Raw genomic sequence first — 12743 nt, forward strand, 5'->3', positions numbered from 1 at the left:
TTGGAGAAATATGACTTGTTTTTAGGGGAGGCGTGGTGGGGAGGTTTTTTAAATAAAGATCTCTTCGTAGTTGACTCAGTGCCAAGATCAATTTTCCTCTCCTTCATCTATGGTTTGGGATATGCTTCTCCTCACACTTTTCTCCACTGGGTTCAACAGTTTGCATTTCAAATAGGAGAGCCATTGGCTTCAATTGTAATGGCTAAATTCAAGGTTGTGTGGGAAATTTGTGAACATGCTCAAGTTGATCCTCACAGTTATCATTCGTCATTTCGAATTCCAACGGAGGCCGCATAATCTCAAGAATCAAGAAATGAAAGTTTCTCTAGCTGGGGTGGCGGGTTAATGTTGTTAGAATTAGGGTAGATCCGAGCATGACAATTTCAACTTTGTAGCCCCTTTTTTTTATAATCTTGCTTCATCGTTTGTATGGGTTTAGCTTTTTTGCTGTCCAAATCAGGGAAGGTTTTGTGTCATTCAGCCTTTGTTCAAGGCTCTTTTTGTTTCCTCTATTTCAAAGATCCCATGATCTTCCAATAAATGGGGGTTGCTCTTTCAGAAGTATATCTAGTAGGGGGAAGGAGGTAGTGTCATTTTCTATTAATTAAGTATATGTAAATCTTCAATTATTATTAATATATTATAGGCCATGGCCTTTTGCTTAAAAAGAAAAAAAATAGAGAAGTAGATTTCCTTTCTCACTTGGCTATTGATGGAAAGAAAGAGTTGACACATCTCAAAGAATTTTATACATGGCCTTTGTTTAAAATATATCTTGAAACCTTCATGGGGATGAAAAGTAATTATGAGAGGGTTCAATGAAATATTTTATTATGACTGATTTGGCTTGTGGCTTGCTTGAGTTATGATAAACCCTCTTCACATTGTTCCAAAGGGAGATCATGGATTATGGCAAGCTCAATCGGAGTTGGTTCAATAATGATCCACACAAATTAGAATAGATTTTTTGGCATCTTTCCTATTCTTTATAGTTATCTAGCTCTCAATCATGAATATGCCTATAACCTTTATTTTGGTTTAGGGAAAATGACACATTCCTAGGGAAGGTTACTAAGTTGAGATTGAAATGTGTATTTAAAGCTTGTTTCTCACTAATCTAATTAAAATAAAAATTCATTCTATACCTAGAGTTCAAAATGAACTATTTGCATCCTCAAGATTTTAGGCCGAATTCTAAGGTGGCATATGAATCTGATTTTTCTAAATCTTGTTAGAACATGACCCCAATTTTTTTTCCAATAAGAAAAAGTGGTCTATTAAAAAAAACTTCGGACAATTTGTCCAATGAATCAAGTCTAACCAAAGTAAGGATACCTATCTTATATCTTATATAGACAATTGAATAGCTATCTTGTGTGGATAGAAAATGCATCTCTCGTATGAAAAAAAGAGTTATTTGAGTCTCGTTCTTGAATATACAAATGAAAGTTCATGTAAAAATAACTAAAGCACACTAAATCAGTTGTTACACTGTTTTCAATCCTTCTCAACCCAATTAAACCTCTACTATGAAACAAGAAAACCCTGCTCCATATAGATTCACCAAACCTTCCTATGCAATTATGGAATCGCAAGAAAAGCTATCGCATGCTTACACCAGTAACTAGAAAATCACAACCCACCCAGGGAAAAAAACAAAACTTCACAACTCTAAATGTAAACCAAATAGACTTGCCAAGCATACCAAAAGACTCCTAAAACAATGGTAAAGAAATTATATATCAGTTAATTAATGCCAAATTTTCATGAAATATATATAATGGGAAAACATTAAAGAATCGATAGAAGAAACCTCATAAACCCCAAAATTTTGTGATCACCTAAAAGCACTAGAAAATGAAGAAAGAAAATCAGACACGTGTGTTTTTAGAGTAGATAGTAAAGAAATCTAAAAGAGCACGGGGCAAAGTATGGAATGGTGTATAACAAGCATGACATTTAATTAAACGAGTGTTTAACTGTATGAACCATTATATTACTAAATGCAGGTATCAAAGTACTATCATCATATATACTCATAAGATGAAGATACTATAGCTCTGCAAGTAACTTTGCATCTTCGTTTCCACTAAAATGGATATTCTTAAGAGTTAATTTAAAATACTATTAAAACATGAAAACTTTTTTGAATTTTTATAGAAGAGAATTAAACATACAATTATATCATTTTGGGTTGAAAAATTACACTCGCGTAGTTATCTATACTTTATGGTAGCTGCAAACATTTTGTAATCGATACAATTAAGTTATACGACCATCATGTATAGAGTTAAATTATATGCTATGTAGAAATGGACCTATACCAAAGTCTCCTTTAGTTTAGCTGTAAAAATAGGAAGATCTATTCATTAAGAGAAATTATATGAGTTTTTGTACATACACAGTTTGAAAAAGATCATCAGCTCTAGTTCGAAAATGTTTGAGAGAAATTCTACACTCACTGTTCCTCTTTCTACACTTCTGTTTTCCTATGAACGAAAGTATGTGACATTAATTTAATGAAAATTTTAGTTGGTATTTTCTTCTAAACAAGTATAACTGAAATTATATCAGTTTTTGTTTAAGATTTTCAAAAGGGGCATATCTCGTAGACATTTCCCCACTGGATTATATTTAAAAAGAAACATATTTGTTTGAGCAGTATCCTGAGATTGAATATCATTGAATATCATTCTAAAATGAGGCATCTCTTTGAAAAACACCTCCCTATTTTGTCCTAAAACTGGATTAACGAAAAGAATGCTAAAACAACAATATTTGCAAATAATCTTTAAACAGTAAATTCTTATTAATTTTCTTGAAATGTGCATTCAATTTTTTTAATGTGTTAAGTCCACAGATGATCAAATAAGCCAATGGGAACCAAAACAATTAGAGAATACAAGTCAATATTATATATAAAGATTCCCAGAGGCAAAAGAAACCTAGTTCAAATAGAATAGAAGTAAAGATCCCCGCAAGAACTGTTAAAAACACACAAGGGTGAAGAGGCAAGCATAATATCAGGTCTAGAGAATTGATAACAGAAGAAATCACAAGAAGGAAATTAATCACACAAGTCCTGATACAGTCAAATTTTCCATAAACATATGAAAAAACTTATAAAAATTAACTCTTAAAGACCCCCATTCAATATGCTAAAAAACATTCATCCGGTTCAATTCGTCTACTTGTTTGGTGGTTTTACCTCATTCGACAAGGGAATTGTTCATAATACATATAAGTCGGCTATAAATAAATAATACTTGTTACCATCATAATTACCCTGTTCATTCGAGTCTATGTAAGAAAATCCAGTCCACTAACAGGTACGCAACAAACTACTAATTATAATTTAAGCAATCTTAGTTGATGTGCTTGCATAGGAAAAAATTAAAAAATGTATTACCATCTTTTCAGGAACAACTAACTAATTTATCAGTATTAGATGGTGTAACTGTACAGAACTAATAGCTCATGATTGATACTCCTGTCAACCAAGATGTGGAATAAGATGCATGAAGCAAGTTTTAATTACAACTAAAATTCTTACCCCAATAACTAATGAACCAAATAGCCATTTTTATAGACAGTTTGCTGAGGCAAGCATGGAACGATGTAAAATTATAGATAAAATGTAATTGAACATAACAAACAGGATATAGACATTGTTGACTTCGAAAACCTCCTAGTTATTGAACATTCCGAATTCTATTATCATACATACGGTTCATGGCAAAGCACAGATGTGACACGAGGCCCTGGGTCTACGTGTGTATATTATTATAATTAAAAATAAAAAATATTGGAGGTTGGGAAACAATGGATCATAATCAATCACTCAATTATCTAATGAGGCATGAACATAGATGACATCTGTATTCTTATTTCTCATCTGTACCTACCTGCTGTTTACAGTTTGTAGCCCACTAGACTAGAATTAACTTATGGTCACACTCAATGTTAGAGAACAATACACCCACCACCGTGCACAGTTGTTGCATTGAAATCCAAATCGGTTGCTTACAGGCTAAGCATTGCTGGTGCTGCTAGTAATATTGGCATTAGTGTTCGCTGCTCCTACTTATGTTGGAATAATAAATGACACATCCTTTCAAAAATAATCCACAAAGGAATAACACATCCTTTAGAATATAATCCACAAATGTATTACAACATCCAAAAAAGAAAGGAATGCCGTGGGCACAAAGCCCCAAAAATGCATAATGAAGATTTCACCAAACATCTTATACCCATCAATGTGCTCAAAAAAGTTACACAAGATATCTTTAAAAATAAATTTACCCACCACTTCTCGCTAGGTGTCAGGTACCATCTCTTCCTATTTGTCACCGGTTTACAAATTAAACAATGAGAAACAATTGAGACAGATATTGCACTCCAGCAATTTAATCCCCTCAGCAAATCTGTACAATTCAGAGGCAAGGTGGTTTGACGGACAAATGTCTTCAACAAATTTGATAATACTGCTCTGGCATTCGTTTAGAGGGCAGCTTACAAGGGACTATAAAGAGCAATGCTCAGCGGATCGGATGATATTGCTCTGAAATTCGTTTTGGGGGTAACTTGCGGAGGATGAAAAGGACCAGTGCTGATGGAAGAATCTCTACCAACTGACAATAACAAGAGAAGACGAAATTATTGTGACATCAAAACAAAACATCAAACAAGTTAATATAGCATGCAAACTTAGCAAATTTATCTCAAATAAAATACAGTGGCAGACAAATATAATAACCATACACAACAAAAATAACTAACTCACCATATAGTAAATGAGATTAAGAATTGGGTGATCCAAAACATCAAGATCTGCTTTCTTATCAAAAGCGGAAAGTGCAACCTACCAATCATAAGATAAGATGAAGATCGATGTGAGGCGCCTTGCTTGATGAAAACCATGCATGGTGACTACTATATATGCTCAACATTATGCTCCTTACGTAAAAGTTACAGTACATAACGACCACCACAGACAAACCGTTCACTTTAAGATTTAAAGAATGGAAGAACTGTAATATTAGAATGTTACAATGCTTACCACAATGCACCTTATAAGAAAGCAAGTGAAGCATATAGCTGTCACGAAACCAACCTGTGGAAAGAAAACATTTAGTCAACTTAAGGATTAGGAAATAAAGTTTTAACATTTAATTGTTCATTCCGTTATTATTCTATATACCTAAATGGAGATCAATACAATAAATTAACAGCAACTTCTGCATACTTAATTCAGCGAATCATAAGAACCAACAGCTAGGATAACAGTTAAGTCCTACAAGTTGAAGCCGAACACTTAATGTTATAGACCTGGAGTGCCACGTCAAGGTAAATGAAACTACTTTTGGCTGTAATCATTGACATAAGACCATTTAACCTAAATGATAAACTGTCATTGACAAGGACTAGAAGTGTAACTATGTACATGAGAAGCATTTTAATTGTTTGTAAATTATTTTAAGCAGTGTTACTGGGAGACCCGTCTTCCCCCCCTGAGACGAGTCTCAGAGATGGAGACTCGTCTCCGAATCTTTTGGCGTCCATTTCGGCCTGGAGACTTTTGACCTGCGCCTCTCGCCATCTCCCAGTCTCCCGCCAGGAAATTTGGAGTCTCCCACGCATTTCCTCCAGAAAAATGCAAGGTATTAGGTAGAAAACAAAATAAAAACCATTGTTTAGCATTTTCATCCGCCCTTGGAAGCATTTCTTCGGCCCTAGAATAGTGAAACACACCCAGATGATTGCAACCAGGTTTGAAAATCATGTTTTTTTTTTAATTTACATTTGCTTTTTATGCATTTAATCCCTACAATCATGGCATTCAATGAGACCATGTTTTTGCACACAGTTCACATGCCACGTGAATGCTCATAGCTTTTTGTATATAGGTTTTTTTTTATGCACCTGGTTTATTTATTTGAACTCAGATTCGTAAGTGTAAACAGTTTTCACATGATGTGTGAACGCTTCAACATTTTACATACATGCAGTTGTTATTTTCTATAAATTATTAAATTTTATCAGAAAAAATTGTCGTCTCCAAGTACCCCCGTCTCCTATTTTTGAAAATTTGTCATACCGGTACTGGTACCAGTACCGGTCTCTGAAGTCTCCAAGTACCCCCATATCCTGGTAACCTTGATTTTAATCAAGGTTGTGTGGACACGGATACGATACAGATACAGATACTATATCGGATACAGATACGGCCATTTTTGAAGACCCCAAATATGGATACGGCACGATACAAACACATTCATAAAAAACACGCATATTTAACACAAATTTTCTAAGATATTAGAGAAGATTTTCATTACTTAAAGCAATATAGACACATAATTGCTATATAAATAATTACAAGTTGATTTAACAATTTACAATATGCCAAAAATGGTAGTGTTGAATTGCAAGGTAAATGGGTAGCTGAAATAGAAAAAAATTTCATTTGTCTTCCTCATTTGTTATAGGTTTTGCTTATACAAAAAACATTTGTTATAGGTTTTGCTTATACAAAAAACAATTGCATGACTGCAGTTTTTTTTAATTAAGTTCAGAATATTTATGTCAATTTAAAAAAAAAAAAATCCAATAATATCCGGCATGGTCAGAAAATCGAGGTTTTTTGGGCACGCGTGGGTATGGTATCTAATGTGTATCCACGCTATATCATATTCACAATCTTGGATACGAGGATATACACACACACCCGAGGAGGGGTAGAGGCGTATCTGGCTACTCTGATTTAGGGGCAGAAAATTCTGAAATTTATTTGGTCTTTTTAAGAGCAAAAAAGATGGCATATAAATTTAAAAAAACAGGTAACTCTGCTAGTGCAGGAGTATATAGCATATCAGCAATATATTAAAAGAAACTGCAAGAAATCTAAAGGATGAACAAAATTTTGATCTTAAGTCCGTCAACAGAAGTGAGCATTTTAATTTATAGAAAAATACGGTCTGGAAAATGCTATTATGCATTTCTGGTTGACTGCTTATTCGTGCGTTGACAAGTAAATATTCTGTCAGGCTCTACCTCCCCTTCTGCACCCATCCAAGTCTCTGCTTGTTTTTGTTTAGCTGAGAAGAGGACCAACACCAACTGTGAACTAAGAAAGGTAAGAAAGCAGACCACATATAGGCAGACTGTATTTCCCTTGAGTGCACTGGAGCAAGTTTTACTAGCACTTCATTGTTCGTCTTGAACAGATTGGAAGTACAAAACCATGTTTAAGTTGAGTTGGTAAATAGAAAACTCCAAATGGTCTGCCAGTTGTAGAAAATTAAATTGAATGTGTGGGGAAGATGATCGATGATATTTGTGAAGGGTAATGGACACAGGTTATTAGGGACAGATTGCTATGTGGAGCCTCAAAAGCTTGCAATGGTAATTTTTAAATTAGGCACATGCGACGGTAAATAGATTATGAGTTTCTGAAGAAGAACAAAGGTTTTGCAGACAGTTACGAGACATGAGCTGATGAAAGGGATTGAACTGTGTTGTCCCAATTTTTGTGGCCTCTCCACATAAAAGGGTCCTCATCACATGGAGTCACCGTTCAAATGGGAAGTTCCATATCCAGCTGAAATTGAGTGTATATTTTGGTGTATGAATTTCACAATGTAGGTAGTTGATAGGTATCCCTCAAAATTATGGGCTGGTCAAAGAAAGGAAAATAACTGTGTAAGATGTGATGATGACTCAAAAAATTATGTTGAATGGAGTAGCATGAAGCTTCGGATGTGTAAAATGTAATGGTGATTGTCAAAATAAAATTGAATGAACTAGCATGAGGTGTTGGATGCCACTATGTAATATCAATCAAGGGAGATCAAACAAGAGATACAGACACACCAATAACATGGAAAAGATTTAATTGTGATTTGATTAAATTGCAAATGTGGTAATTAATAATTAGTTGCAAAAGACTGATCAAACAATGTTTGGGTATAATATACTCTACAGTCTGCGGTGAATGTAAATAAAAATGTTTTATTATATTCTTTGATCACACTTAACTTCCAATGGTATTTCATTTTCTGGCATATTTTGGAAAACCTGTCCAAACCTCTGGTTCATGGTCCAAAATATGGCAGGAGAAGCATATAGAAAGCATCAAAACCTCAGAACCATGCCTCTAGAACCCTACTGGACTCAAAAGTGCATTTACCACAAATTTGAAACAAAATTTTCCTTGGAATGAAAAACATAAAGGTTGACCTGGTACTTGTTTCTAGGAAGAATTCAAAGGCAAAATTCCCAGCCCACCCATTGACATATGATGCACAGAAATTGTTGTTATCCAATCATTCACTTTCCTACTTATTCCTATGAGGAGAGATGTCCCAAGTTATCCGATCTATACAAATTTAATAACATTCTGGCGTAGTAAGACATTTAAAGAAAACAAAAATGAAAGAAGTAAACCACAGAAGAAAGGGAAAGTTATCAATATACCCTTAAAAAAAATTTAGGGAAAAAGCTGAAAACCCAACCTCCAAAGCACTGAAGCCAATGTATTCTTCAGCAACAATACAATATCAAGCTTCACTCACAATAACCATGCACAAGATGATGATCAACCAAAAGATGATGAGTAACCTCCATCCCAAGCTTTCTATTTTATAAGCTAGAGTGCAAAAAATGTGAAAAAAATTACTAAAGTTTTCTAGCCACTATTAATCAATGCATCCAAGTACATCTCCAATGTGGGCACTCAAGTTTGTGACTCTATGACCCAGAGTCATTGCAACCTCCAAGGAAACCCAAATGCTCTCTCCAATCCAAGCATTCAAGATGACTTGTCCCATGTCACCCTACACTAAATGTTTTTTAAAAGCCATTAAAAATTAAATGCATTTCTCCGATCCACCTCCCATCTTAAATGCATTTGTGCAATTAAATAATAAATACATTTTCAACGTTACACACAACCACCACATAAGTGTTGCTCTCCTTGAGTGTGGCTCCCTATTTTGCGATGAAACAAACTTTACAAAATAGTCAACATTCCTGTGCAATGTGTCCAACACCTTATCCAAAATATTCAATATTCAGGAGATGTCATGTTTAGAAATTAATCTTAAATGTGCAAATCAAAGCTGAAGATGAATTATGGATCTATATTGCAGTTCCCAAGTATACCAAAATAAAATCTATGTATCTATCAATACAATCATCCAATTTTAAGAAAAAAAACCAATTGAAGTTAAAATGGGAATATTGTAAAGCTTCCACGACCTCACTGAGCAAGATGAATCAAGTGTTCCTCAAGAAAGTGCTGCCTTCTCTTTGGAGCCATAGGAAACATGCCCTCCTGTTTAGAAGAGGCTCTTAATTTGTTTTAGCTTTTCAGTTCCATAATTCAATTTAGAGCTGAAATAATATCCAACAACAATGAACACTGAATAACAACATCACCCCGAGTTTCCGGGACGGGGATGATAGGGAACAGGGGGACAGGTTTCCAGGACAGCGATTTTTTTGCCAATTTTGGGGACGGCTAGGGGACGGAAAACGGGATGGCTATATAAAATATAGGGAAAATATATAGAGAAATTCTAAATGTTCATATGAAAACATAGATAAAGCATGCATATATACATAATATTTATATGATATCATATGAAAACATGGATATAGCATGCATATGAAAACATTTTATAGCCTTAAGTTTTAACATACAACATTTGTGTTCAAAATTCATTGTGAATACTCAATATGCACTAAAGTAGCAAGACTTTGTGCAGCTTTTATCTATAAAGATATAAATACGCACAGAGCTCATGGACAAACCTGTATAATCTAGTACAAACTATCCCTTTTCCTCAACAATTAAAATCTCTTATACAGATTGTGGTTGTGTTTGAGAAGATAGTATTGAGAGCATACCACCTCAACAAACTTGAAATGAAAGTCAATAGGTTCGATTTTTCTCTTCACGTCAACACACTATCAAAGCAGGCATCAGCATATTTGCAAAGGTCGTGTTTTCATCCACAAACTTGTTGATAGTGTAAAAAACCTCCAATTGTCAAAGCCATTTTGATGCAATCAAGGATAGGGGATCAACTAAATGACCCATTATATTTGGATTGACAATCCAAAAGAAAAGGAAGTTTACTGTATTAAACCATGGCCAATGCCTTCAAAAGGCTTACCAAAATGCGCAAGGAGAGTTTAAATTCAATTACACAATGCCTATGCCAAGTCTCTACAAAATTCATAGACCTCCAAACACTAACATACACCCAAAGGAACGCCACCAATCACCACACAAGCAAGAAAGCCTAAATTTGTAAATCCCATCATTTTATGGGACTTTTAGCTAGTAAACAAGACAAGATTGCCCCACAACCCAAATTGACTGAAACAACAGAGACAAAATTATTTAACTGAAATACAATTTTCAGCTTACCCAAGGCACACAAAACACATCTCACTATACAAAATCATGAAATCAATTGCAACTCTTTCAGCCCTAACATCCAGCAACTTTTTCCCACAATCCCACCAGCCCTAACATGCTTTCAGGGATTTTTTCAACCATTTAACCTAAATTGTGACCATTAAAATCTCCCCAACTAAAGGACTTATCACCAAAATGAAATTGTTGCACCTTTAGAAATAAAAACCCAAATGGACTCTGGTCTCTATGTAACCTAGTTCCTCCCAAATCTCCATATCCTTCAACCTTAACCTTCTCCCTTGCATTCTTGATGCTCAGCTTCAGAAAACAAGATATTTTTAAAATATGAACATTCTCAGATTTTCACCATTCCAACAATCACATTTACCATTGTAAATTTCACATTGCCATTCCCCAACTTACTTCGGCCACTTTGTCTTGCCCTAGGTTGCCATTTTTAGCAAATTTATTGACTTTAGCACACTTCCTTCACAAAAAATGGCCTACATGCTCCTCAGCTTGCTCCTGGCTACTCCTCTGCCTTCAATGCCTTCACAGAAGCACAGAATATGATTCCCGATCAGGACATTATGTAAAAAGTCATTTCAAAACTGCTCTACTTGTATATTTTTGGCAAAATTTTCATTTAATTTTGAAACTTCCAATCTGCTCCTGTTGATTCCAAACGGATCTTGCCAATCATCACTATTCAAAACCCATTAAATTCATGTCATTTATTTTGGTTGATGTGGCCTGACGACTTCCAACCATTACCATGTGCCTGCCAAGTGTTTGACAAAATTACTACTTGGTAAATTCCAACGAAAACTTTTAAAATAACTAGATTTATTTATTTACTGTGATGCAAGATTGCTTGGAGACTCAGATGCTCCTACATCACATTCATCTAGTCCCTCAGCATTAATATTTCTTTGGAACCCTAGGATGTCGAGAGTGACTTGCACTATGAACAGACTCTAGCACAACAAAAAAGGATTAGCTATGTTAACCTGAGTTTCTGGGACAGGGAAACGGGTTTCTAGGACGTTTTTTTTTTACCGGAGCAAGGGACGGCTATATATATATATATATATATATATATATATATATATATATATATATATATATATATATATATATATATATATATATATATATATATATATATATATATATATCTGAAATTTAATCATAGCAACATAATAACATTTATAAATTAGAGTCTTGATTCTAATTCTAATATCATTGAATCAATGATCATTCATCGAATCATCATAGGAGTAAGAACATAACATCAAACGAATCGAATCAAATCATCATTGAATAAGATTAAGAACATAGGATAGCATCATGATCAAATTAATCAAATAAGAGTTCAAATTTCAATTTCATACATTCATAGATATAATTCATTAAAAAAATGAGAAGTATCACTATCAAGTATCATATCATAGATTCATATATCAAAATATTTGAATAAGAAAAGGTTGCAAGTTTCTACTTTCAACAAAATGAAACATTGAAAAGTTAAAAGTAATAGATAAAGAGTCGACTTAAAGTATCATATGAATATCACATATCAAGATAATGTATCATATAATGTCAGAAGTGAGAAGACTCAAAGTGACAAAGTCTTAAACTTCAAAGTCAAAACGAAACAAAACTTGGAGAAAAAAAAAAAATTAATCACTTGTAAATTATTATAATATTTATTATTTATTAATAATTATTAAACTAATTATTTATTAATAATTATTAAATTAATTATTTATTAATAATTAATAAATATTATAATAATTTACCTATGTAGCCCGGGGACGCGTCCCCGTCCTGAAAACCCCCGTCCCAATCTCGGGAACGTTTCGGGGACTTGGGACGGCCAAGGGACGTTTCCCCCCATCCCCAAATTGCCAAGAACTTAGAGGGGGTGTCCCCGAAACAGGGGGACATCTGCCCTAGCAAGGGGGGGGGACATCATATGTCCCGGGGACGACTGGGGACATCCCCAATCCGTCCCAGGGACGGCGAGACATCCCCCACATCTAAGACTATTAAAAAAATAAAAAATGTCATATTTTCAAAAATTTAATTCATATCAAACATTTAAAATTAATTCATATTATAAATAGAAAATATTGAATTGTTAAATTAATTGTTAAACATTTAAAAATTTAAAATTAATAAATAATAAATTATAAATAGGAAATCAAAATAATAAAATATTAGTTCATTAGTACTATTTTGATTTCCATATCGTAATTGACAATGAAACTACATGGCAAGAGTGTAGCCTTTGGGCATTTTGACATTTTGTATG

General features: G+C 34.0%; 1 protein-coding gene across 1 annotated transcript in view; it reads right to left on the minus strand.

Annotated features, from left to right (window-relative positions):
- Window positions 1-4112: 4112 nt before the first annotated feature.
- LOC131066786 (tobamovirus multiplication protein 1) overlaps window positions 4113-12743 on the minus strand; it is a 35224-nt gene continuing 26593 nt past the window's right edge. The window contains exons 9-11 of the mRNA XM_058001637.2: window positions 5063-5116; window positions 4787-4864; window positions 4113-4634 (exon numbers count right to left, since the gene is read on the minus strand). Of these exons, the coding sequence (XP_057857620.2) occupies window positions 4542-4634; window positions 4787-4864; window positions 5063-5116 (225 nt within the window). The 3' untranslated portion in view covers window positions 4113-4541. The remainder of the gene's footprint in view (window positions 4635-4786; window positions 4865-5062; window positions 5117-12743) is intronic.

The sequence above is a fragment of the Cryptomeria japonica genome, chromosome 2 (genome assembly GCF_030272615.1).
Source record: "Cryptomeria japonica chromosome 2, Sugi_1.0, whole genome shotgun sequence".
NCBI classification, from domain to species: Eukaryota; Viridiplantae; Streptophyta; class Pinopsida; order Cupressales; family Cupressaceae; genus Cryptomeria; species Cryptomeria japonica.